The sequence below is a fragment of the Syngnathus scovelli genome, chromosome 10 (genome assembly GCF_024217435.2).
Source record: "Syngnathus scovelli strain Florida chromosome 10, RoL_Ssco_1.2, whole genome shotgun sequence".
Lineage (NCBI taxonomy): Eukaryota > Metazoa > Chordata > Actinopteri > Syngnathiformes > Syngnathidae > Syngnathus > Syngnathus scovelli.
The window spans coordinates 3,427,303-3,453,913 of record NC_090856.1 but is presented as its reverse complement, the minus strand read 5'-3'; the positions used below and the strand labels follow the sequence as shown (position 1 = coordinate 3,453,913).

General features: G+C 45.9%; 3 protein-coding genes across 4 annotated transcripts; 1 reads left to right on the top strand and 2 right to left on the bottom strand.

Moving 5' to 3' along the window:
• usp24 (ubiquitin specific peptidase 24) lies at nt 1–19,760 on the bottom strand. 2 transcript variants are annotated; one of them, XM_049725368.2, is made up of 67 exons: nt 19,320–19,760; nt 17,235–17,409; nt 17,085–17,152; nt 16,873–17,016; nt 16,665–16,790; nt 15,978–16,013; nt 15,614–15,679; nt 14,592–14,657; nt 14,454–14,528; nt 14,152–14,310; nt 13,972–14,086; nt 13,787–13,890; nt 13,595–13,702; nt 13,433–13,528; nt 12,885–13,046; nt 12,329–12,412; nt 11,835–11,942; nt 11,617–11,766; nt 11,408–11,539; nt 11,235–11,346; nt 11,089–11,165; nt 10,877–11,017; nt 10,762–10,815; nt 10,573–10,688; nt 10,444–10,510; nt 10,262–10,372; nt 10,088–10,186; nt 9,665–9,838; nt 9,509–9,594; nt 9,319–9,427; nt 9,017–9,172; nt 8,846–8,943; nt 8,641–8,736; nt 8,316–8,538; nt 8,085–8,247; nt 7,840–8,001; nt 7,704–7,774; nt 7,469–7,629; nt 7,333–7,394; nt 7,074–7,265; nt 6,881–6,995; nt 6,662–6,806; nt 6,479–6,598; nt 6,159–6,284; nt 5,999–6,097; nt 5,851–5,933; nt 5,635–5,776; nt 5,439–5,558; nt 5,156–5,370; nt 4,968–5,092; nt 4,752–4,893; nt 4,527–4,677; nt 4,357–4,452; nt 4,178–4,281; nt 3,995–4,108; nt 3,637–3,844; nt 3,483–3,572; nt 3,302–3,404; nt 3,113–3,231; nt 2,939–3,052; nt 2,811–2,876; nt 2,676–2,742; nt 2,519–2,597; nt 2,366–2,441; nt 2,205–2,291; nt 1,832–1,942; nt 1–1,755 (listed from the first exon to the last, which is right to left on the bottom strand). In XM_049725368.2, exons 1-67 carry the CDS (start codon nt 19,596–19,598, stop codon nt 1,693–1,695), a joined length of 7,863 nt encoding a protein of 2,620 aa, XP_049581325.1. In that variant the 5' UTR covers nt 19,599–19,760; the 3' UTR covers nt 1–1,692. The 2 variants fall into 2 exon arrangements, with proteins under 2 accessions (XP_049581325.1, XP_049581332.1); XM_049725375.2 differs by lacking the exon at nt 12,329–12,412 and having other exon boundaries at nt 19,320–19,757.
• A 378-nt stretch (nt 19,761–20,138) lies between these two features.
• si:ch211-121a2.4 (transmembrane protein 205) lies at nt 20,139–22,404 on the top strand. The gene is made up of 4 exons (XM_049725611.2): nt 20,139–20,308; nt 20,680–20,859; nt 21,263–21,426; nt 21,694–22,404. Exons 2-4 carry the CDS (start codon nt 20,760–20,762, stop codon nt 21,994–21,996), a joined length of 567 nt encoding a protein of 188 aa, XP_049581568.1. The 5' UTR covers nt 20,139–20,308; nt 20,680–20,759; the 3' UTR covers nt 21,997–22,404.
• On the bottom strand, nt 22,405–26,264 carry slc35d1a (solute carrier family 35 member D1a). The gene is made up of 12 exons (XM_049725528.2): nt 25,911–26,264; nt 25,709–25,742; nt 25,520–25,606; nt 25,381–25,448; nt 25,240–25,311; nt 25,101–25,169; nt 24,550–24,652; nt 24,331–24,423; nt 24,086–24,153; nt 23,891–23,969; nt 23,628–23,710; nt 22,405–23,322 (listed from the first exon to the last, which is right to left on the bottom strand). Exons 1-12 carry the CDS (start codon nt 26,018–26,020, stop codon nt 23,217–23,219), a joined length of 972 nt encoding a protein of 323 aa, XP_049581485.1. The 5' UTR covers nt 26,021–26,264; the 3' UTR covers nt 22,405–23,216.
• Between the last annotated feature and the right edge of the window lie 347 nt (nt 26,265–26,611).

The window sequence follows — 26,611 nt, the reverse complement described above, 5'->3', positions numbered from 1 at the left end:
TTTGTGATCAACTTGTCATTGGTGTCACTTTATTTTGATGGAAGGCACGCAGAGGCAGCCACCTCCTGCGTCCACACACCCTTAAAGAGGCACAGCAGCTGCCCCGCTCTACGTCTGCTCTGACGTCATCGGCACTCTAGAGAACAAAACTGCAAATTAAAAACAACAACAGATGTTTACACATAGCTTGTGCATTCCAGTTTATTTTATATCAAATAACCCCCCCTCCCTCCCTCCCCCCCCAATCAAACTGTTGTCGTACAAATTAAAACTTGAGTGTTTTAACATGCATTACAAACACACACACACACATACACAAGAACGTGATGGCAGATTGTGAATTGTCCAAAAGAACCTGATGGTAAAATCCACTTGGATTATGATTGCCCCCCCCCGACCCCCCTCCATCATAACCCAGGTTTTCCTTGTCATTAAAAGTAAAGATTAAGTTTTTGTTTTTTTTTTGCTTCCTTTGAACACACAAACAAGGGGTTTTCGTCACACACACACGCCTCACATTAGGGTAGTTGGGTGAGTGGCGGGTGGGTGAAGGGGGGGTTGTGATCACATGACCATTGAAATTGCTTCCTAGGTCCTCGCCGTGTAAACATTGATCTGCTGAAGCCTTCCCCAGCACACACACTTACATCAACGTCATTGTGCGGCGGGGTAGGGAGGGGGGGTGACAGTTGGAGTTATCGGGAGATTAAGGCACTTCGGAACTCCCGATAACTGGGCTACACATGTGTGTGTGCGTTATTGAGTCAAAGCTACAAGTCTTTCTGTGTGTGTTTGTGTGAGTATCCATTCAAGACTGCACCAGACAAAAAGGCAAATAAAAGCTTGGCCGAGGTAACAGCGTGTATGAGCATGTGTGTGTATTGTCGATGGCACAAAAGACACAAAAATGCAAATAAAAGCATGGCAGAGGTAACGTTAGCGTGTGGTTTGGATGTTGGCCTGTGTGTGCGTGCAAGTGTGAGGCATTGGCATTTACAAATATTCAGTTTCTTGCATAAGGCTCGCACCCGAGCCCAAAGAGGTGATGGAGAGCGTAAAAGAAAAAAAGAGCGCACGTATTAAAAAAGAAAAAAAAAAAGCGTGTTGTGTGCTTAGTACTGAGTAGTAGTGTTAAAATGAGCAGAGAAAGCACACAAAAAGGCGACGAGGCTCTAGAGGAAGCGCGTAGTGAACAAATAAAGTGCAGACTTAAGACCCCGCCCCCAAATCAAGACGCCCTCCCCCCCCCGCCAAGCAAGTGCTTGTGTGTGTCTGTGTGTGTGTTCACGTCGAGGTTCCTCTAGAAGACTTTTAAAACATTATCTTACATCTATGCGACAAAATGTTATTGGCTAGTGTGTGTGTGTGTGTAAAACGACAAAGGGTAAAATGCCCCACCATTCCCTCGCTGTAAAAAGATGATGGATGGAGGAAGATCGGCAGCTTCCCCTTGAATCCAAACTGCCCTTATAAATCAGTGGAAGTAATTCACGATTTTCTCGGTTTTTTCCTCACATGTACGTTATTCCTCTTTTCTGTTGTTCCGATTGGCGGTTTCGTTTTTTTTTGTTGTTTGTTTTCCTTAAAACGTCCTCGGGCAATAAATGCACCCCGAATCGGGGATGGCTGAGGGGCTTTGTGGAGCTCGGCCCGGGCGCCTTCCGGAGGGGTTTGTCTGCCCTCAAAAGGAGATTAAGGGTCCACGTCCTCCAGGTCGCTCTTGGAATCGCCGAGCATCATAGGAGACTCGGATCCCTGTACACGAGGAGGAGAGTTGGGTTGTAAAAAAAAAAAAAAGAAACGCTGACTTCCTGTGTGTCGTTGGGTTTACCTGTCTTAGGCTGCGCTCGGCGTTCTCGTTGGCAGGGCTTCCGTCGGAGCCGTTGCTACTGCCCGACTGCTCCTTCTCGTTCAACAAGGCCGTAGCGTACGCCAGCGTGTCCTTCATGGGTTCACACAAACAGACAGAGTTGAGGCGGCAGTGTGTGTGCGTATTTTTACAATACAAGGCACAACTATTTTTTAGTACAAACACGTGAAAAAAATATATATATATATACACACACACACACATACATAAATATGAATACAGACACACACACTAGACAGATGTATATCACAGAGGATATAAAAAGTCTACACACCCTGCTTCAATTGATCGGATTTTTTTGGAATGCAAAAAATGAAATCCGATATGTGCATACCTGCGCCGAAATGGTGCGCTGGAAGCTCTTATTGGTTGACGTCTCATTGGACACGTTACTCTGCGGCGTCCAATAATGTTCTGTCATCTGAGGACAAGTGGAGACATTGATGATGATAATTCATTTACAATGTCTTTTTCTAGAACTGAATATAAGCGTGCCTTCTTCTGGAGCCATTGCACTGCCCAACTCCAGTGACCAGATAAATCCTTGAAATAATCCTTGGCTGGAACACACCTGGCGGCAAAAAAAAAAAAAAGTGTAAACAAATCATAGTTTCAACATTTGACTGGATTACAGCGGTTGCTACGAACTTCTGGGCCAAGGTGACCAGGAACTTGACACACTGGTAGCAACGTCTGCTGTCCACGTTGTTGCTCTGGTGCATCAAAGCTGCGGAGTATCAAATCGTGGATTTATTTATCCTTCAAAAATAGTTTTGAGCAATATGTGAGATGATCCCTGACTTACCCAGCAGGCCTTTCTCCGATTCAAAGGCGTACTTGAGCCTCTGGGACTGCAGCGGGTCCTCCACCACCTTAACCAGACAAAATAACACTCACCAACCTGTTGGTGACATCATCACGGTATCGCCTGAGTACTCACCAGAAGCTCCTGCAGCATGTGAAAGATGTTCTTCAACTCGTGAGGCGGCGCCGTCTCCAGCTGCGTCTGCCGGGACACAAAAGGGGTTGAAATGAAGAGAAGCCACGTCGGAAGATTGTGTCGCTTACCTTGAGGAGCTGAAGCACCCCTAAGGAGAAAGGCTCGTTGCAGTAGGAGCAGTAGGTCACCATGCTGATGAGAGACGTCAAGGGACCCGACAGCTCTCGCATGGCGAACATCACCTGAACATTTATGATGTTAAATTTTGGTTCCATATTCTTTTAACGTGCTTTTTAAATGACCTCGAGAAGGTAGGGTTGTCCCTCTGGGGTGAAGATGTTTGCCAGGATGTCCGGGTGGAGAGGCAGGAGCGACGTGGAGGACGGGATGCTGCCGACACGGAGGCAGAAACCTTCCGGAGCTGCGCCGAGGATGTAATCAGCTTGATTGTAACGTGAAAACAAATATGCGGGTCGGGGACGTGTACTCACCGTGCGTCCGCTGGGAATCGAGGTCCGAGTGCATTGTGATGAGCGACAGAGTGCTGTGGAGGTGGAGAAACTCTCGAGCCTGTGCTGGACTCCACCGCCGGTTCTACAGAGAACCAGAGGAGAACTTGTTGGAAAGACGAAGCAAGATGGTGATCGCACCTGCTTGTGATTAAAAGTCTACCTGATTGTTTTGGCGATTGGGTCCCAAAAGGAAAAGGAGCATCCGGCGATAGGCCGAGTGCTTCAACAAAAGTTGACAAGCTTCACAACCCTGAGTGGAAAAAAAAAAAATTCAATTGTATGGAAACCACGACGTGTGAAATTGCCGTCGTTACCTTCTGAGAGAAGTTACTGAAGAGGCTGAAGTACTGCGCGCAGTTCTTCACGTTCTCGGGGACGTCCTTGTCCAGCAGCGAGAGCAGGGCGTCCGTCAGCCCGTCCAGACCTGGGTCGGCAAAGTGCAGCGCGCTCTCCAGGGTCTTCTCCAGGATGGACGCCACCACCACCCGTACTTCCCTCATGCCGCATTCCAGAAGACAAATCCTACAGCAAGAAGAACATCATCGTTATTATCATTATCATCATTAGAGGTGATGAGCAGAACAGAAAGTGTCCTCAGAGTTTTGTTGTTGTTCTTTTCACTCAAGCTGTCTTTACAGTAAAGGCCGCTAGAGGGCGCCTGATAATTCCCACCTGGTCATTTCCCGTCCCTCTGATCCAACCAGGTACTGAATCATCCACTGGCAAGCCGCGCTGCTTTTGGACAGCAACACCTCCACGGTGGCCATCCACTCCTCGGTGTCCACGCTGCTCGAGTGAAGAAGACATGGTGACATAAATGCAACTGCTCATGTTGGTACTCGTCTTTATTCATACCGGAGCTTCTTTTTGGTGTGCAGGTAGGTATGGAAGAGGAAATGGACGGCCAGCTGGAGACTTTCTTTGGCCATGGCCTGGTAGTCTGGGTGCTTCAGTTTAGTCTGCAAAAAAAACAAGATTTAATTTTGTCTTCAATAATTACGGAGTTGTCTGCACCTGAAAAAAAAAAAACTCACCGCGTTGACGGAGGCCAGCGAGAGCGTGAAGTTGAAGTAGTCGCTGTTGTAGACGTCTCTGTTCCGCATGAACTTGAGATTCTCGTCCCTCACCATCTACTCGGGGTCACAAAGACAACCGGGAGGTCAAGGCGGTGACGCAATCAGGACGCGGGAAGCTCGACGCCCACCTGGTAGATGCTGGTGGGCATCTTCTCCACAAACAGGCCTTTCTTCTCACCCTTGCGGACCAGGCGGGTGAGTAGGGTGAGGCGATCGTTGTTGGCCCTGGGGGGGCGGGGGGACGACTGCGGTGAGACGTCGGGCGAGGAGGGAGCGGACCTAAAAAAAAAAACCTTCATTCATTAATTTTGCCACCTTTGCTGACTTAATAATAAAAAGTGTCCATCGCTCACAGTGTGAGGTCCTCTGCTTCCTGCCTCATGATGCTGACCCGGCTTTTTTTGGGCAGGACGGGCGAGTTTTGATCGCTGATTTTCTGATAAAACAACATGTAGGCATTCCAGTATCTTCTCCTCACATCCGGGTAAGGATTGGCTGCAAACACACACACACAGGAATCAAAACGTTGCTCTTAATGGAGCTCCAAACAGTTTGCACGTGATGCTCACACTGATCGTAAACTTTGGGCCGGTATTCTCCTCCGAAGCACTCGTACTCCAGAGTTTCGTCGTTCATGTCAAACTCCTCCACCACGTTGTCGTTGAACTTGTACCAACGTCCTCGCGAGCTGCCGCTGCGCACCCGGTGGACAAAAATATGATCAACGCGGACAAATACTAAATTGTACACAACTTACCGTCTATCTTTGATGAAGGAGTAGTAATGGCCGGCGTGAGCCTGGCCGCTGTGGACCACTACGCCCACCAGCTCGTAGTTCTCCGAGATGGTGACCTTTTTCCTGGGCGAGCCGCCAGACGTGCCGTCGCCTCGGCCCTCGCCGCCCTCGCCGCTGCAGTCTTGGCGCGCCATCCCCGACACGGTGTACGGCTCCATGTTCAGCACCCAGGGGAACTGCAAAACACGAGTTGACGTCTCGTCGGTCTCGACATGGATGGATAACACCTTCCTTCCGTACGCACCCGAATCTGTTCGTCGTATTTGATGGAGCGTCCGCTTTCCCAGTCGAAGCCGAAGCGCATGAGATGGATGCAGAGAACGCTGGGGAGCGATTTGATGCACGTCCTCTTCACAGTGGTCCTCTGTGGAATACAAGAAACCTTTTAGGAACGCTGGTCATCAAAAAAATAAATAAAAAAGACGAGAAGCTTTACATGCCTTTTCCTTGCATTTCTCGCAGTAGTAAGCGTTGCTGCCTTCCAGAACCTCCCCTCGGACAAACTGGTCCAGGGAGATCTCCAGACTCTGACAAGAGGTCACGCCGAGGTTCAGCGCCATGAAGGTCTCTTCCCGCTCGTACCTGCAATTCAGTTTCCATTTAGTTGTCAGGTTCGATGAAAGATACAATACCTAATGTAGTGGCCACAGACTCACCGATGAGGGCAGTCTTTGCAGATTTTTTGGTCGGAGTAGATGCCCTGAAAGGTGTTTTTGAAGATTTGCTCTCGGCCCATTTTCTGGCAGAAGAGGGGAAAAAGTTGGATTTAGTGCACGGTAAGATTATATTGGAAGAATATCATACCTTGAGATGTTCGTCAAGCTGGTCCACCAGGCTGGTGAAGAACTCATACGCGTCCTGCTGCTCTCGCACGTACAACTCTTTGTTCCACATCTTGAAGATCTTAAAATGGAGCCCATATTTTTAAGTCCTTCATTTTTATTTTTATCAAATCTTCTAATACCTTCCAGAAGTTCTCCGGGACGTAGTACTGCAGTTTGCTCTCCATCAGGTGACCAAACAAAGACTGAACCTGGTAGAAGACGCTCTCATCCGGCTGGTCTGTGTCGTCCTCGATCGACAGGAACGCCTTGAGAAGCGATAATTTATGTAAACAGCATGTAAAATAAAATAATAATAAAAAATTAAATATATATTTATATATAGATTAAAAATTATATAAAAATTCTAAAAATAAAAAAACATAATATTTATATAATAAATAACAAAAAAAATATATATAATATATAACAAAAAAAAAAATAATAATAATGCCGAGGGTACCTCTGGTAGACCCGGCTGCATGTAAAGCTGCTGGAAAACGGCATTCATATAACACGTGGCTCCGCCGTTCTTCAGACCCACAAAACCCGAAACGGAGCGGCTCTCTACAGGAGGAAGATACTGACAAAAAAAACGAGATAAGAAAATTGAACGTCAGAGCTCGGGTGGAATATCTCGCCTTACATCAAACTCTTTACAGAGCGACGGGTCGGACTGGTGGTGCATGGAGAGCAACTCGCTGGTGATCAGTCGCAGGTTGGAGAGGGAGCTGTCGGCCAGCATCACCAGGACCTCGTAGGCCGCCAGACGGCTGCTGGCCGTGCTGCACCTGGATCAGGTAGTCCGAAAAAAAAAATCATTTTATTTTCTGTCTTGAAAAATAATCTTGAGCGATTATTATACTTTGGATGGAAATCGTGGCTGGGGGCCGGGGAGGCGGTGGAATTGGAGGTGTTGATAATGATGCGTGACGCTCGGAACAGGAAGTCATCCAACAGCTGCTGGATCAGCGACGGGCCTGTGTAAAAAATTTAAGGATCAGTGTCGACGAGCTTTTCAACTCGGTGTCCCAATACTTCTGTCCGCTACTACATACCGAGATGCTCCTTCTCTTTGCCGCAAAGTGAGAGCAAGGTCTTGATGAGCCGCAGGTGTCCCGCCAGGAGGATGTTGTCCGCCTCGCTGGTCTCCATCTCTGAGCTCCAGCTGGGCTCAAAATTGTCCAGCCAAGAGATTTCGTCCTCCAGCATGGTGGCGGTGATGACGTGCGACGCCTCCATCTCCGAAGCTAAAAGGTAAACGGAAAAGTTGATAAGGAATCGGAGCACTCGAGTGGAGCTCAACTTAACGCTCACTTGTTAGATCATCCAGGAGCTGACATCGCAGGTCAAAGTATTCCGTGCACTGCGACAGCAATCTGCAATCCAAGCAACGACATGAGCGCCATGTTCCTCCCTTTCCGATCTTATTTGGACTTCTTCTAGGATTTACCTCTGGTTGACTCCCCTCATCACCGACGTGGGACTCCACAGTGGCAGCTGAGCGGTGAGGATGACCGAGAGCAGGAACAAGTTGGGCTTCTGCACGTCGGCAAAGCCGGACGTGTCTGACTGGCTAAGCGTGTACAGCTGGTCGCAGGCCACGCGGCGGATCTGAAAGAAAAACGATGAAGAAGCTCACAGTAAGATATTTGGAACCCTGAGAAGAAAAAAAAATCTCTCCTTACCTCTCCACTGGGAGATCCCAGCAGCACGTCAATGATGAAGTCGTTCACAGAGGGCAGGTTATAAAAAGAAGCTGTGGAGAGAAAACATCAGAAGGCCCTCAAGATGAATGGCACGAGCGTGACTTGAGATTCTTACACAGCTGCTGACAACGTAGCTGCAGGCAGGTGACCAGGAGCGACAGAGCCTCGCGAGCGATGATGGCGTCCTTTATAGAGACGCTCTGCTGCCGGACGCAAATGCCGGCGTGCAGGGCGGTGGGCGTGGTCTCTCCCTCGCTGCTGGAGCTGCAGTTACTTCCTGTGAAGCCACCCAACACTTCGTTAGTATCGTGACTACTCAGAAATGTTCCTAGAGAAGATGCTTTCCAACCTTTTTCTCACCTGTGCTACTGACTCTGGTGCGCACTCCCTGAGCTAGAAGCGAGCCGTGGGTCTCTCTGATTGGCTGCGGGCTGCCGACAAGATCCAGTCGCCCCGCCGCCGCCGCCCAGGTCAGTCGCATGAAACACGCCACGGTAGAGGTGAAGTCGCCCACCTCCATGGTCTAAAAAAATGGTTCTGTGTAGTGTGCTGGGTCGGCCATTTTGAGAAGCAGTAAGTAGCCCGCATCACCTGAATAGCCACACGGGCAGCGGGTATGATCTCCTCCACTCTGATGGACGAGCGCTCAGAGAGGGACATCTGTCTGTAGGTGGACTTCTCCGGTGTGGCGCAGAGGGAGAGCTGGCGGCCGGCGCGGCCGGCGTTGCGAAACGGGCGGGACGACAGCGCATCCCCGTCCCGGATGACATCATCATCCAGGGCCATGGGCATGCTCTGGCCAACCAGAAGGAACCTGTGGTTGAAGAAAATTAAATAAATAAATTAAATAAAAAATAAAAGGCGGGTGAGCATGGAAGACTAAATTTTTGGCGCCCTCTAATGCATTTGGCCTCACCTGGCCAACTGAAGACAGATTGAGTAGACGCCTTGTCGGGTCTCGTAGTCCACTTCTGAAGGGATGGAGTCTCTTTGCATAACATTCACCACCAGACTGCAAATGAACAGAAACTCCATTTAGGAGAAGAACAAAATCGAGTCTATCATGACTCCGCCCCCCTCCTAGGATTAACTCTTTTGATAATATGCTTCATGTGTCATACCTGAGTCCTCCTGCTTTGAGGAAGTTGTCACAGAAGGACTTGCTGCTGGTTTTCGCCATCTCATCATCAGACGTGGGCATGAGTTTGGAGCTCAGCACCTGAGGCGTGAATGAAAAAAAGTGAGCATCTCATTTGGTGAGCTACACACACACACAACATGACGTCGCCTACCTCCAGATTGTAGAGCACTCGAAAGGTGGACATGCCCGGGGCCGAGGACCTGAACAGGGACTCCAGGATGGACGCGGCGCTGGGTTGATGTTGATTTTTAGAAGCTGTCGATGGTGAGCGAGAGCCGGTCCCCTGGCCGAGGGTGAACAACGTCTTCTACAAGAAGAATAAACAACACAGTAGGAGTGCTGCCTCCAAAAGGTCAGTCTTGGTACTACAACAAAAATGGTTTCACGTTCCAACCGTTTTGTCATTTATGTTTGGGAAATTTAAAAACATATATAACAAAGCGTGGCCTTTACCTGATGGCTCCATACGCTGGATTCTTTGGGGACAAAGTTGTCGAGAGCGTCCTGCACCTCGGGATCTGTTGGGATCAGGAGGAGCAGCTTTCTTACACGGAGAGTGATCCTGGGAGAAAAGAAAAACACACTCAATAATTAATTCTGTAATTCAATTTAACTTGAATGATTTCTATTTAGCGTTTTCTACCTTGTTTCATCCAAGTTAGCCAGCTGGTAAAGCATCTCAAACACACTGCACACCAGCGCCATAACAACGCCAGGTAGGGACTTCTCCTAGTAAGACGACAATAACACACGTTGGAACCAAACCAAAGCGTAAAAAATGGACGCGTTACCGCTCTACCTGCTCCAGAGCGTAGGCGGAGTTGAAGACGGCCGAGCTGGAACCGCTGGAGGCCGAGGCGGACGACTCGGAGCTTCCCGAAGGCGTGCCCGTGCCCGAGCTCTTCACCGTCAAGCTCTGCTCGTCGCTAAAGCCGAGCTGGGACAGCAGTTTCTGGTCCCGGTTCATGGTCAACTAACACCAGGTGAAAGGGGAAAGCGGAAGGGATCGAATGAGAGAACGAAAGAAAGAAAAATCGGGATGTTGCTTAAGGTGGTGTTTCCCTTGCCACTCGCTACACGCCAGATGGATTAGCTACAATTGACTTCAGGGGAAACACATGACCGGGAGAGGAGCACAATACTTTAATGAGGGAGTGACATAAGAATAGTATTAAAAAAAAAAAAAGAGGAACACAGAGCTCCTATTTTTAGCAACACCTACCACACTATCATTGGCAAAGATCTGGACATTATCCACCGGACAGCTCAAGTGCTCGGATATCTTCCACCGGATGCTTGCTATCGTTTCATTACTGTGCGTCTGCAAAGAAGAGAGAAGGAATTGAGATTTCCTCTGGAGATGTTAATCAATAAAGGGTTATTTAGGGTGCAGAACCTCTAAGGTGAACGTGTCTTTGGTAGACTCATAAGTGATGTGAAGAGTGACGGGGTGTCCGTTGAACGAAGCCCCGTGAGGTAGTATGGTGCGAGGAACCGAGTACATATCCTGCCAGGAAGAGGTGAAGTGGTTTTACAGAAGAATAGAAACAGATTTGTGGCGGAGGTGGAAGTTCTAACCTCGATAGTGATGACGTAGCGTTCGGCCAGCAACAGCAGTCTTTCTATTATGACCAGCTTAGTGGATCTGGAGGAGAAAGACGGTTGTGACGTGGGGTTGGATTTAATCATCTTGATGGTAGATGGTACCTGGAAGGTGATTGTACAGACGTGGCCACCGTGGGCATGGCGGTGGCCGTCAGCATCTTGGTGGCTCGAGTCACGGCGTGGGTCAAAGTAGGGCCGCCCAAAGCAGAACTGGCTGCCTGATATAAAAATAAATAAAAAAAGTTCTCAGGGGTGCGCTTGAGATGTTCATCACCGTTGCGCAACACTCACCTCGAGTCGCTTATAACAATCGGCGATGAACTTCTTGTGCAAAGATACGGAATCCTGCGAAGATTTTAATTGGTTAGTGATTGTGGAAACACGATTTTAAGTTCTTGCCGCTGACCTTCTTCATTTTGGGGTTGAGGTTGGTGTAGCTGTATGTAATAATGAGCTGAATGGCTTCATTGGCTATCTCTTCATCGGGGGTTTCCATGGCGATACGCCAGATAAAGTCCATCCCTGCCAGGTCGAGCCGTTCCACACACTGAAAGCGTTTGAGCACATTGAGGACGATTCTTTTTGCTTATTTATGGAATAACGCGAGTGGAGACAGACCAACTGGGTTCCTTGGCGTTTCAGTCGATGATCGCACAGATTGACGTTCTCAAAGAAGGTCTTGAACAGGTTGAAACCTTGAGGGACACGTAAGGATGTTAGCAGGTGCAGCAGACACTCGATTGCGAGATGCACGCCCGACCGACCGTTCATGGTGATCTCATACGGCTCCAGTTTCAGGATCTTCTCCTTGAAGAGCTGCTGCTGGACGTCGCTCTCCAGATCATGTTGGCCTTTGGTGAACCACTCGAAGCACATCTGGGAATGAGAAGAAGATGAGACGTTTGCGAACGCCGCGTTTGCAGCATCGTCTGGGTACCTCTCGGTCCAGTTCACAAACATCCGGGCCGGACACCAGGCACTCCCAGATCTCCTTGGCCCTGTTCCACACCAGGTAGAGGCTGGCCTCCTGGAGGAAGAAGGCCAAGAAGCGCAGGTGGCCATCCAGATACTGAAAGTGGAGAGGAAAGCGGGTCCACAAGAAGTTCAGTAGCAGGAATTATGCTGAAGCCAGACAAAGATCCGAACCTCCTGGTAGGTGTATCTCCCGTCCACCATGGTAGAGCCGGACAGGCAACCGTTTCCCGCCGCGGTCACCGCGAGCCGATGGCAGCAAACGAGGGAACCCGTGATCAGCTTGACGATCTCAAAGTTCTTCTTCAGATCCTGGATGATGCTCTGTTGTATGAAATATTTTGATTTATAAAATATATATTTTTATCGCTGTGACTTTTTTTGGGGGTAACCTTGTCTTGCTTCTGGTAGGTCTGCTTGATGAAGGAGCGGGTGATCTCGTGCAACTGACGCAGGGCGGGTACCACCCAAATTGCCTGAGGGCTGCTCGGCTGAGAAGCCTGCCAGAGGAACAAGCACGAGATAGACGATCGGACGAAAGCAATAAAAAAAGCACAGACGACAAAAAAAGCAAGACCGTGACGGCCTTGCCATCGCTGACCTTGCATTTTTTGTAGCGAGGAAGAGAATCAGCGCCATGGATACAAAGCGTGGAATTTACACTTAAAAAAAAAAATCCATGGCTCTGATTGGATTCCTTTCCACACACCCGCTATAAGATGACCCAAACCCAAAATTAGCATACACCTGAAATTATCCACGTGCGACCAATGAAAGCCCACTCGTTTGGTGAAGCACCGAGATTGAAGACCAGAGAAGTCGGTGGGATTTAAAATAAAAAATAAAAAAGGGGGGGGGGACCAGAAAATCGGGCGTCTTCTCTTACTTTCACCAACAGAGATTTCCGCTTTCCCCAAGAGCCGGAGAGAAATGAACTTTGAGTGTCGCTGCCTTTTGGGTCCCCTTGAGTCTGGACAGCACATATTTTCATTTGACACAATAACATCTGCGCGATCTGGGACAAAAATGACACCCGAATTCCAGTGCTGCTTAGGGGGTGCAAACTTACGCAAAAATGAGTAGTTCATTTTACTTAAAGAAATGTCGTCCAATGATTGCTTTTCTGTTCATAATCTTGTCTTGATCTTCAGAAAATTCCAAGAATGCAATTTGTTTAAAAAAATAACAATCGTGTGTCAACTTGTGTTTCTCACAAATCACTCCACAAAGAACCGAAGTGCAGTTAACGGGGACGTGGCAGCTTCACACAAAAGCGTTCGCAAGCAAGTGATGAAACGCAACGCTTGCTTTAAAAACGAACCCGCTGAACCTTGAGCCCCCTCAACTTTAGAACCATAAAAAAAATATACAATAAAAGCCAATGCTCAAGGAGCAAATAAACGAGGAGGGACGAGTACGGGGCTGCTCGCCCCCCACCCCACCTTTTTGATGTCCTCGATGCATTTAATGATGTAGTTGCGTTTGACGGTCTCCTTGACAGCGTAGGCGTCGCTCAAGATCCCCAGGTGCTCCTCCAGAGCCTGCTGAACGAGACTGGTGGGCAGCGTGGGGAGGTGCGCCAACTCCCAAAGCACCTCCAGCACCTGGACGCAACGCACGCAATCGGTATGTCGGGCTGGATTTATCTTCAAGTGACAAGTGCGACTTTTTCTGTCACGGCGGTGTAAATCGGAAACAAAACAAAAGGATGGAATGGAATAACTTCAACTTGAACATCTGCTAGCTTGACTGAAATTGAACTGCAAGACAATGAGACCGGGAAAAAAAAAAAAAAAAAGAGGCACAGCGTGCTTGCTTCAAGATGTTTGTATGTCACTCCAAGGTGGTAAAACTGGCATGTAAAAAAAAACAAAAAAAACATTTGAACCCCAAAATGTTTCCTCTCATGAAAAGCAGCTAGCTTAACGCTACCATATATCATGAAACGCCATACAAGTGCTAACCGTAATTAGCATTAGCTAACTCTCACCTTGCCGGTGGTGGTTTCAGAGCGCGCCTCCCTTCCGATCCTCCCGATCAGACTGAGCAGCTTTTGCCTGACGCGATCGCTCTCCACCTCCCAGCTCTGAATGAGCCACCACACACATTTTAGCCAAATGACACTTTTCACTTAACGTGACTTGTCGCCGACCTTCTGTATGAGCACAAACAAATGAGTGAGCTGATCGAAGCTGAACTTGACCGCGGCGGCGGCGATGATTGTGTGAATGTTTTCGATCACAGTTGACGACTGGCCGGCCTGAAAAGCAAACACACGACAGGGTTCACATGTCCGTTTTTTTTTTGGGCTACACCACCATTGTGTGTGTGTGCTAATGCTAACCTGTATCCTCCAGATTTTGGAAAGTTCATCCAGGGAGAGTTTACTTCCCAGCAGCTCGATGATTCCCTTTATTCTCTCGCAATACTGAGCCTGGTCGATATTGCCTGTTGCGACAACAGGGAATAATTCCAACATGATTAAATACCAAAGGTTGTGGCCATGCTCATAAATGGATGATTCCTGACCTTCTAGCGCTATTGACAGAACAGAGTTCTCCACAAGCCAGTCCAGTAGTTTATCCGTATCAATGGCATTCTTCACAGTCTTTGCCACCGTGCTCTCCTCTATTAACTTTGTCACCTGCAAGGCAAAAAAAGGGTCAAAATACGGTCAGAGAGACCTTAAAGTTAGTCACGGCGGCTCACCTCTTTGAGGGAGTTCATCTTGGTGGAGAAATGGGGCGTTTTGAGCATGCGCAGCAACGTGTCGAGCCGCAGGTCATCCACCACGGTGACCATCTCTCTCTGGAACTTCATACACAGCAGCTTGATGGCCGACAACAGGTCAGGGATGCTCACGAGCCGCTAGTTCAAACACGAACAACGGAATTTACGGGCTTGCAAATGATCTCCTGATCTTCAGATGAGCGAGAAAAACACTAACAAGGTCGTTCCGCTTGAGGCGGTGTGGAAATTGAAACCAGACTTTTGTATGTTGGCCGTATTACCTTGTCTTTGAGGTCCTTTTCCTCCAGGTTCTGTACATATGTGATCATCTTATGGATGACTGGATCAAGCATCGGCTGGAACACACATATTTTTTTTAATCTGGGCTCATAGTGGGGAAAAAAAAATAGAACACCTACCTGGACAAGGCTGGAGTTGAGGTATTCGGCACAAACGCCGAGAGGCTGGACCAAAGCAGACACACACTGCGGGACACAAAAATATGACTTTGTTGGCATGTGTTAAATGTTAGCTGCTCGGTTAGCTCGATAATACAGCAACGCTCACGGGCGTAGATTCTTTATCCTCAGTCAAGATTACATTCAAAATTCCATCATGTCATTATTGTATGTTTTTTATAAACTACATTGTGCTACTTTGCTTAATAAAATCACTTCTTTTCAGAGTGCCTGAATGAATGAACGAATGAATGAACGTTTTGTGCGTTTCAGCCGGGCACGGTTTGATCAAGTCGAAGCCTCGTGCTGCGACTGCCGCCTCCCCTCAGCTATTCACTGCTACACTCGACTTCCTGTTTCTCAGCAGACAAATGAATGGGTCGCCCCTGGGAGCCAGGAATAGAGGAAACCATCCTCCTACTCTGTTGTGTTTTCACCTCTCACTTTCACTGGCTTCTCACTTAAGCTGACTTCAAAAGCAAGCAATCTCCATTTTGTTTTCATCATTTTTATAAAACGTGTCTAAACAAAAATGTCTTGCCTAAATACCCCAAGGGTCACACAAGCTCATTTTTTTGGTCGAGCTGAAATTCACATTTTGCAACCCTGTGGCTACATTGACAAATTTAATTTAATTTTATAGATGCTAACATTATTTGTGAATCCAACATGTCAATAAAAGCTTTGACACACTGGCAGTGGCTTCTCAGGCTTTCGCGATCCCTCTTAAGGAGCCAAAAAATAAATAAAAAATCAACAGTTTCCCATCAGCACGCTTCCGGCAAGGTTCCCTGAAGCACAAGGATGCTTCAGAAGAGACGAAACAATGGCGCATTTCAACCGTTACAGGGTGACGGGATAAGCGGAACCTCAAGCCCGCTCTCTCTGTTCGGAACCAGCGTGGAAAGAATGCCGTGTCTCTTAAAGGTATGTCGGGCTGTTTGTAAGCAAGGCGGAGGGGACATGTGTGTGTATAGTCTTACAGCTATTTCAATCTCCTCCACGTTGAGTTTCGTCTGGATGGCGGTGAATCCTCCCAACTCACCAAACTACATCAAACAAGCAAATACAAAAGCAGAGGTAAGAAATATGTATACTTTAATACTCCAGTCCGGACTGGGGAAGACATTAAAATGTAAAAAAGATGAGATCGGATATCCTTATGGAGGCCACTTCCATAAGTGGTTAAAAATCTGATATGTATGGGACGTTTGCCAATGGCGTGGTAGCGTTACTGAAGAACTCAAAGCTTGACATGATCGAAACCGCTGACATCAGCAAATCCCCCAACATACATAATAAAACCATCCCAGGTGATTTTAAACAACAGTGAAAGCATTGACTTACTTGATTGACTAAATCCACCAGCCAACCGTGCGGCTCCTGAAAAAAAATCATTGTGCGTTAAGCGGCGTCATGCTGACGGCTGCTGTATGTCAGTCATACATTTACGTCTGCGGCTCAACACGAGGAGATGAAGAACTCACTGGCCTGCCCCTCAGCACCATTTAATTCGTTATTCTAAACCGACCTCAACACACCGAGGAGACTTCAAGCAACATTCAATAATGGGTGCCTTTGTGGAGGCTTACTGCTAGTAGCAATATTCAAGACATTCATTCTGGCTGCCCTTAGCCGGCTGAATATAAAACTAGATTAAATATTTAACTGCCCCCTAAAGGGTTTTTAAAGTGCAGTTTTCCTAAACACATTCAGACACGTGGTTTTATGGGCCGTTAGTGGACTACGGTTTTAGCTGACCCACTTCTGAGCGCGGAGTGTCTCACGGAATTTCCACTAGGATCGATATAGTAGCTAACATTTGATATAGTAGCTAACATTTGATATAGTAGTTAACATTCGATATAGTAGCTAACGTTCGCTATAGTCGCTAACACTCGCTATAGTAGCTAACATTCTATATGGTAGCTAACATTCGCTACAGTCGCTAACATAATAGCTAACATTCCTCACACCCTTAAACCTAAGTTTACAATCTTGTAAATATCAAGCGTCAGGTGAGTTCGGCCTTACTTTCTGATAAGAATTGCTCGGAGAAACTGCAAACATGTTGGCCTCGTCTCCAAAAACTTCAGCCCAGTTCCTCTGACACGCCTTCATCCGGTTCTTAAAATGGTACTCGTTGTCCGGGTTGAAGGCCTGGTGGACACCAAAGAAAGTCAACTAGTTTTACTATTAAGTATTCAAAGAAAATGGCGAAATGGATATAAATAATACGCACCATGGCCAAGACACCCATCAGGTTGACGGGAACCGGGTCTTGCTTGACCCGCTCGGCCACCAGCTCCACCAGCAGCATCAGCATGTTGTAGATTCCCTCGTGGATCTCCGTGCCCCACTTATGCACGGCGCTGCTGGTCAGCAACTAGCAAGATGAAGAGGTCAGTCATGGTTGAGATCTTCAGAATCTATCTGGAGACTCCGACGGCTCACCTTTTTAAAAGCCTCCGGCATGCAGCGCTCCACGAACCTCTTGCAGTTCTCGTCGGCGTCGGCGAGGCCTGATGAAAACGGAGCGGTTGAATTGAAACGTCGGCCATCTTACGAACCGATATTTCTTTCTTGACACAAAATCGGTCTCACCGTGCCGGGCGAGGCAAGTTGAGGCGATGAGGCATTTGCCCAACGACTCCTCCCTCTTGTACGGAATGGACCAGTGGTCGGTGAACACTCGGCTCTCCAGCTCGTACAAGTTGGTGGTGGGGAACTCCATGCTGCTGCTGCTGCCGGAGCAGTTTCCGTTCTCATCGTTGCTCCTCTGCAACCCCCCAAAAAAATTAAATAAATAAATAACAGAACTAATGGAAAATAAACGATTGAATTAATCAGCAAAATTTTTTAAGCGATTACTCTGACAATAATATTGATTTTGTTGTTTTACTGAGCCGCTTTCAATTCCGAGCACGGGTTAAAAATCAACTTCTTTGACCTTTGGCTTTTTATGCTTTGAGTAATACATCTTCACTCATGAGCGGTAAACAATAAGTGTGAGTTCTGGTGTTACTGGCCAAACCAATCGGTGACAGTAAAAATGAGAACAGGAAGAAGTGGTGAAGGTCCTTAAGCGAGATCGCATTTCAGTGTTTCCTCTTTGGAGAATATTAAAAATGACAAATGCATTGATAGATGAGGAGAGGATGAAAATGAAAAGCGGGACGGTTTTAAAGGGGATATCTTTGGAGGGTGGGCATCGACTTTTTAATTGATTGTGTACAAATGGGTCTCTGGGGAACCTGCTCACACATCAAGTGTGAAATTACACAAGCAATTATTACTGGAAATAGGTTTGCGATTGAACTCGTTGGAATTTTACAAAGTGGAACATCACAATTCTGCTCCTAAATGTTCTCCGCCCTTAAAAAGATCAGCTCATCTTTGTTTTGGCGAACCCTTTCTCACCCTTTGGCAAAGTCTGCAATGGATTTGTCAAAGACACTGCAGGGCTATTTTAGGAGCGATGACACTAAGCAGGCGACGCGGAAGGGGGGTGGGGGGTTAAAAAAAAAAAAAAAAGGAACATTTTGTAATTTCATGTTTCGGTGGTCCAAAATTTCAAACTGCAAGATCATTTCATTCACACGAGTGCCTTGACGTAAAAGGAGGTGATTATTGTGGAAACTTTACATTTATTTTTATCACAAGCAGAAAATGCTCGATCACGCTTGCGAAAACAAGACTCTCTCTCGCTCTCTCTACACGGCGACTATTTGTGCGTGAAGCAAATTGACAACTGTCCGTTTATATTTAACAGCTTGCATCACAGTGTGACAGCACTGATGAGGAGCCAGACGGAGACGGACGGACGGATGGACGGGCCAGCGGGAAGTGGTCAACGGGTTGTTTACATGCACGCTGGTGTTCACTTGAATGTGGAAGTGAAATAATAACAGATTGTTTTGGGAGGTGTGAATGTGAATCTTTTGTCGATATGAGCCCTGTGATTGGCTGGCAATCAGTTCCGAACGTACCCCAAAGTCTTCTGAGATAAGATGGCATGAGTTGAACACTAGTAAAAATGGATGTAACAGGTTAAGCCAAGTAGGACTGAGTTTGTTTTGGGTGTAGATGTGTGAGTCAACCTTAAGCAAAAACAAAATACAATAAAACAGCCACGTAGTCCACAGGAATTGCGAAACCACTCAAAAAAGTCCAGCTGCAATGGAATGCAACCCCCATGACATGAGGGCCAGGGGGGAGTCCCCTAAACCTAACTGAACACTGGGGGGTCCCCTAAACCAATGCAAAAAGATGCATTCATTCCACCATGATACTTCCAAATAAAAAACAAGTTTATATATTTATTTCTTTATTTTTACAACTGTGCATTTCCCATTGATGCGGTGCAGCGCGTGCTCCCCTTTTGCAGGCAACTCTCCTCAGCTAGCCGGGCAGCTACTACTAGCGAGGTTGTGCAGTAAGTTAAAAATGGATATTAAAAGTATTTTCGTGTGCAGGTTCGAGTTCCTGGCCACTGCGAGCCGGTGACATGCTTTGGCGCCAATGCGCCGAGGTAGCGATCCACAGCCCCACGCACGCCTGCTCTGACAGCTCACGTCGGGGTGGCTGCGCAGCTAGCATCAATGCTAACACGGAGCTAGTTAAATGGGCGAAGCCACTCACTCCGGGAGTTCCGAGTACCGAAGCGTAACATCGGGAGTGAGATCTCACCTCTCCGTCAACGACGTCGTGGTAAGCCGGCGGGGGATCGAAACCCCCCGTACCGGTTCTCCCGCCCGTCTCCCCGTCGCCGCTTGTACTCAAGGCGGGGGCAGGCCCGCTCTCCATGGGCTCATATCCGTAGCCGAGCCCCGGGCTTTCGTTGGTCAGGAGCGCGACCGCCTCGTTGATGTCGTTCTTGGCCAAACGGAGCGCTTTCCTTATCACGTCGGGGTCCGGGAAGCCCATGCAGAGGAGCGTGGTGATGTGTTGCTCCTCTTCGGTCTCCATGTTTGGGGTGTCTCCGTGTTCGTAGCCTAGGAGCAACGGGGTTTGGGGCACAGCCCTGTAGCCGTGCACGCCGCCATGTTTACAGCCCCGCTGCTGACTGACTGTCACGATCTGGCTTCCCCCACTACAGCGCCCACACAGGTGGTAGGCATACTTCACTAGACTTGGAAATTACAGTTTTAATCCTGGAAGCGCGATCAAAACACAAAAAAACGCTTGAAATGAATCATTTTAATTTTTCTGTGTGTGTTTGTATGTTGTTGTTTTTTTGCGCGCGATCAAAACACAAATAAACGCTTTAAATGAATCATTTTAATTTTTCTGTTTGTGTTTTTTTTATTTAATTTACTGAGTGTTAAATGTAAAAAGTGCTGCCCACTTGTTTTTGCATCATTATTTCACGAAAGCACAGATTTATTCGCATTGTTGTCTTCTGATTAATAGCTAATTTGTTTGCTTTTATTCTGGCAATCGGTCTAACCTATAAAAAAAAAACTGATTATCGTAACAGACTCATTTATTGCTCCCGTTTATTGTTTGCGCCTCCCAATATTTCAGCAGCAGTTTCAAAGAAGTTATGTGACAAGCGCTCGAAGCTCGGTGGAACCAGTTTGTTGTGCTGGCTGGAACTTTTCCCTCCCTTACTGCAGTTGACTTGCCGTCGTTCCTCCTCTTAGGTGGTTCCTTCAACTTCAGCGCCTGTCGCACTGGTAGATATTCTCAGCGATTTTTAAATATTCACAAAAGCGGGTTTTAAAATAGTGTTCCGTATTTGCACTTTGTGGGTTGGAAGTTGTAACCTTGTGCCCTACTTGTTCGCTCGGTCAAACTTTGCAACCCCAGCCACTTCTACCCCGGAAATTTAACATTTACAGCTAATCTGCTCGCGCTTTGTTTGTTTATGATATAGCCTCCAATAAAAGCGTTTAGTCGGTTATATGCTTTTAAAATCGGCGATAATATGCTAAGCATTGGGTGCGCGCAAACGCAGTTTCCATGACAACAGCGCTCATTTTGCTTTAGATAAGAATTGCTTATAGTTGTCCTTTGGGTGTGTCACAGCTTTACACGTGTCTTACAGAGAGTTGGCTTGATCATTCCCGGAAATTTTGGTTTTGGTTTTGGAGACCACCACCCCAAACGGAGGCGAGCGTTGGGAGCATGGCCACCGACCAGGAGCCGTCATTCACTGTCAAACTGGCCCAGCTGCTGCTCCTCTCCACCTACTGGGGAATGCAGATTTGGGTCACCTTCATTTCAAGTTGGTACCACACCCACGCTACACATTCTGCAGATTTTTAGAGAAAAAAAAGGTTTAAATCATAAATTTAAAAACAAGACCTTAATTGGTCGTAATATGTCCTGTTGCAAGGCGACAAGATACAAAATAACTCTCCCTGATTTATGACAACTTTGAGTACGCAGAGAAAGTAGAGCAAAGGTCGTCTATCAAGTTGGACGTCACAGCAACTTGGCTTCAGGCTAAACTGTTAGTTAGTTTTTCTTTAACTTAACACGGTAAGTTAATAAGTGGTTCTCGAAGGTGCTGCTCGAGTTGTCTGCAAAATAATTGGCATGTCACACTGTTTAATAAAAAGAAAAGTACAGATTTGGATTTGCATAATGACAAAATAGAAACTAAATTGGAGCTTTTTCCCGATTAGGTTTCGTAATGGACAACCATCTGAACAGACACACTTACGGCTTCATTCAGAGTCGCCTGGTCCCCTTCTACCTTCACCTGGGCTCGGCTTGCGCCTTCTTCAACCTCGCAATCTTCACCGTTTACCATCCCAGCGACCTGCTGGACGAGCGAGAGGCCTTCCAAGTGGGTTCCCACTCTGTCTCCACCAGTGACGTCATACACTAACCATACAGTCTTGATTGATGGGATAAAATCCAGTTATTGTACTGTGCCTTCTGGTGTTCCCGACTTGCCCACTAGGAGGCGGTATAATAATCATGCAGACAAATATAAACAGGATACTGCCTCTAATCTGACTATTTAAGATGCTATTAGTTTTATGATCTGCTGAGTAGGGCTAGGTCATTGTGAGGAAATATTATCTTCATAACTTTCCTTCTACCCCAACAGATCTTCATCTTCTTCGTGTCAGTGACCGTGGCAGCGGTGAACGCCCAGTGGTTCGGCCAGATGACGTCGGAGATCATGGCCGACATGCATCTGGTGGAGCAGGCGTGCGGCCTGGGCCAGGACATCGGCCTGTCGTCCAACCGCGAGGCCTACGCCAAGCTTAGCCAAACGGACGCCAAGTACCGCCACCTGAGCGGGCGTCTGCGACTTTACAGGCTGCTGTCGTCACTTTGCAATTTGTGCTGCTTGGCTTGCAACTTCTGCAGCCTCAGCTACATGGCCGGGAACCTTAGCACACTGTGAGGTATTTTATTTTTTATTTTAAACATGCAAGCTATAAGTTAACTATTTAATATGTCCTTTTTTCTGTCTTATGTCTGAATGTGTTTTATATACTGGTTTTTTTTGTTGCTGTGAGGTATTGGTGCATTTTAGTGGGAGTAAAACTTTGTGGATTTAATCAGGTTTGGCCTGCAATGCTCAGGGAAAGATCAAGAAACTTGACGTCACTACTTAAAAGTTGGACATTTTTGGATGGACAGTAGTAGAGACTGACTTTGAAAATTAAATCTTTACTTTGTCATTTATACTTGTATGTTTTTTTTATTAAAAAAAATAAATAAAGAAAAAACTGTTCAACTTGTGATTGTTTAAAAATGTTCTAACCTCAAGTTGATTAAGATTCAATAAAGCACAGCAAGCTGACAAAAATTCCAAATGGCTCATCTTTTAATTAGACAGGAACAAATGTTGCAACATCGGAAAGCGTTTTTGTAAAAAAATACAGTAACAAAGCCATACTTGAATAAAATTCTTACTTTTAAGCTAAAATAAAATGGATAAAAACAAAACATTTGTATAAGACCTTTAAAAAAGTTACCTGCAAAATACAACGAAAACATTTTTTTTGCGGGGGAGGGCTGTTCAGATAAACGTGTAACATAACAGCCCACCACAAACTCACTCAAATTTTGTTGCACTAACAGACCAAGCTAAAAGTAAACTGCTCCTTTTGCACCCTCTCCCAAAGTTGTACCAGTGCATGTGCAAAAATGTGGTAACAGACTAAAAGAGTGCACAGAAAACACGACATTGAAGGCATCCATGTTACATTCCTTGTAAACAAATCTGACGTATACATCAGAATCTAAAAATGAATTGATCTGCATATTGATCGACAACTACTTTGATAATCGAGTAACCGTTTCGAGATGTTTTTTGACAGTCCAAATCTTCAAAATTTCATCTGGCAGTTCAGGTAAACCAGTCAGAAAGTAACAGCTGGCTCTCATGTGTGTCTTCAGTACAATGTGTATAAAAAATTTCATAAATATTTTTCCCTTCAACACTTAAAAATGCTACTGTCCCTTTAAAAAATGCATTGTAACGTTAATGTAACTTAGGAGAGCGTTGATTTAAAACCATCACCTCCTCTTCAGACATAAATAAAATTGTTTAAAAAAATAAAAACCCCATACATGGCAAAAATAAAAAAAAATAAAAAAATAAAAAACAGTCCAGTGTCATACAATCACCTTGCCCTTGATGTCCATTTTGGTGCTTTCGCTGGCCTTGCTGGGCTGCTCCTCTCGTAGCGTGACGTACGAATAAACCAGGCTGCCTGCGATGCTGCCGGCACAAAACGAAAACTTGTCACAACAAGTCAAATCCGCAAGATAAAAATACTCTCTAGGCGTGATGCATGGTTTAAATAATATATATAGCCTAAAAAGCAAGATTACAGAGGGTGATTTGATCATTTTCAACAAAAACCTAGCTGTGTTGATATCCTTCCTGTTTTTTTTTTTAATTTACACTAGCGGGTGTGCTGCCATCTTGTGGTCGATAGTGGTATTACACAAACAGGAGACTTTTTTTTTTTTTTTTTGCTAAGCTGACAAAAATCGCATTTAATATACTTTAAAATGCCGTACCTTATGTTCAAGCCTATGAAGTTGGTCCAGGAGAAGATGTAGTCGCCCATAAACACCATTCCGATGTATGTCACCAGGACATTCTGGAAAAACAAGCCAGGAGTTTACAGCACAACATTGAAACAAAACACAACATTCAAAACTCATTTTGCCTTAGGAAATAATATCAACTGTCTCTAATTGTCTGTATTATGGCAACTGAGTGACAATAATCTGAAGCACATTATATTATATCAATTCCGTTTATACTGCCACTCACTCACCTTGATGCAGCCCAAGATGCTGGTGGTCAGTGCAGAGTTGTAATGTGTACAAACCACGATGGCGTACATGAGGACAAACCTGTGCATACACAAAAAAAAAAAAACAATGAGTCACATTGTCACCTTGGCATCAGTCACCAACAACAACAACAAAAACACCCAAAGTCATTCAACCCCTCATGGACACATTCTTACCCCATAACGCAGGACAAGAAAAACCCAATGAGGAAGCAGATGTCTGACCAGCCGTCGTAGTCCATAGCCTGGTCACACAAAAAAAAAAAAATCAGTGACTGGATGGAAGGTACATAATGGCGGCCTTTGTGTCTTTCTGAGTTCTGTGGCCTCACGTGAAAAAAGCAGCAGCAGCTTGTTCATTAACGATAGGGCGTGATCATTTGACGAGTATTTTTAAGGAGGTGGAGCTCTCTGCTGCTTACCTTCTGGATGTCTCCAGTCATGTGAGCCAGCAGCAGAGTGGGTAAGATCATAAATAACGCATTATAATACACCAAGCCATATTTGCCCAGCTCCTGCCAAACACAGACAAGATACTGAATGTAAAACTTGAATTTATCTACATTTTTCCATGTTGACATAACCGCCCCGCCCCTTTCCAAAACAATGAGTGCTATTCACATGCCGGCGTCGCCACAAACCTTGGCTTCTAATTTCTGCTTGACGTAAGCGCCGTTGGCCGCCGTGAACACGTCATTGAGGAGGATAAAGCTGTAGCCTTGCAGGTCGAACGACATGTCTGCGCTGTAAAACCATGAAGAGGTGGGCATAATTGTTTTTTCAGGCCTTTGACAATATGTTTTAATCAGATTCAAATACAAGAGCAAATACTGAAAAGTTATTGATAGTAAAAACAAAAAAAAAAATCAACACTTCATATCATTATGTTGATTTTTTTACTTAGGTCAACAGCAGAAAGAAATCTGGCAGGTTGACGTCATCAAAATACAAAAAAACACCCACTGTAAATCTCGACTACAGTAAAAACAAGGAGTATTAAATATGACGCTAATGTTCTATATTTAGGTTGGGTTCTTCATAAAATAATTAAAACAGCCGCAGATGGCAGCCAGTGAAGTATTAAAGAGGAATGGGAAGAGTCAGTAAAAGCTATTATTAAAAATGCAACGAAAATAATGATTCACTTCAAATGTGATTATTTCATAAGTATGTAAGCAAAAACAGTTCTTACCTGGCGGCGATGAAGGCCCCAAGTATCATCGTAAATACCGTCATCTGGACTGACCTGGAGACCTTCTTCCTGTGGCAACGAGGAAAGACACCAGTTGAAACCAAACTCCAAAATTGAGTTGAAAATGCAAAGCGCTTACTTGAGGAGAAATCCCTCAGCCAACATTGTGAACAAGATGGAGAACCTCCTGAGCACGGTGAACATCGGCAAGCTAGTGCAAACAGAGTAGAATCATCAAATAAATCATTTAATTCACTTCCATTCGACCACGAGAACTTACTTGAGCCTTTTGGTTCCATATAGACCACTTATTTGATTGCCCACATAAAGGAGAGGTAGAGGAAATGTCTAAAGATAAAAAAATAACCAGAGATGTCAAATAAGGCATAATCACACAATATCCAGGTGGTTTTACGTACCTTCCCAAGTATTTTCTGGTCCAAGTCTGGGAAGGTGATCACCCTCGCTGCCTTGCACACCCACAAGACAAGCACCGTGGCCAACATCTGCACGCATACAAACACACATTGGAGGAAAAAAAAAATCAGCTGAATCTCAACTTTAAGTGAATGAATCTTGTGTTTAGGAGAAATGGCTGCGAAACTCACTTGCCCGATCCCAACACATATCGACGACGGGAACCTAGAAATAAAAAGGGATGTTAAATGAGCGAAAAGTGTACAAACTTGGAGTGTCCAAATTCACACCGCGGCTATTTAAACGGCGAAATCCGCAACAGTTGCCTTGAGCTAACTTGGATATCAACTTAGCTTGAGTTGACCCGGTCGGACGGTTGGTCGGTCGGCCTACCCGTAGTTGGTGAGCACGCTCTTGTTCACCACAACGATGATAAGCGAGCTGACTGCGTAAAAGCCGGCGGCGAAGAGTTTCAAGAAAACCGTCGGAGGTTTGTCCGCCATCCCCGATGAGTTGTCATTCCGCACTGTGGACCGTCGGCTTCGGCCGCCCTGCCATTCAGTCGCTTGCCTGGCTTGCTCGTGCACGCGCAATTACGTGACGTAGGCACTCGAGTTTTACGTATTGATTTTCCCGTACATCAATCATTGTATCAATAAATTATGTATTTGATCAATCTCAAACTTTCAAATTCAGAATTAGTGTGGGTTAAATCAAAGTATGTCGCGTTTTATATACTTCTAAATTACTTCCGCCCTTACTGACAATCACTACCTGGTTTGAGCCCATACGTCATCTCAGTATCCAATCACAATGAAGGTTTCATGATGATATATTTTGAGGTGATTCCGAATAGTTTTTTATCGACCCTATCAAGAAATACAATAATTTAATATGTATAGTAATATATTTAATATGCATGAATTAAGAGTTAGGTTCAGCAATAAAAATGCCCTCACTATGAATAACAACGCATAGTCTAAAAAGTCATTTATAGGTCAAACTCAGAGACAAACATTGAAAATATCTAAAAAACCCGAAAAATGTTTTACCTATTCAAATTTGCTGTTGACCAGTCTTATTGAATGACAATT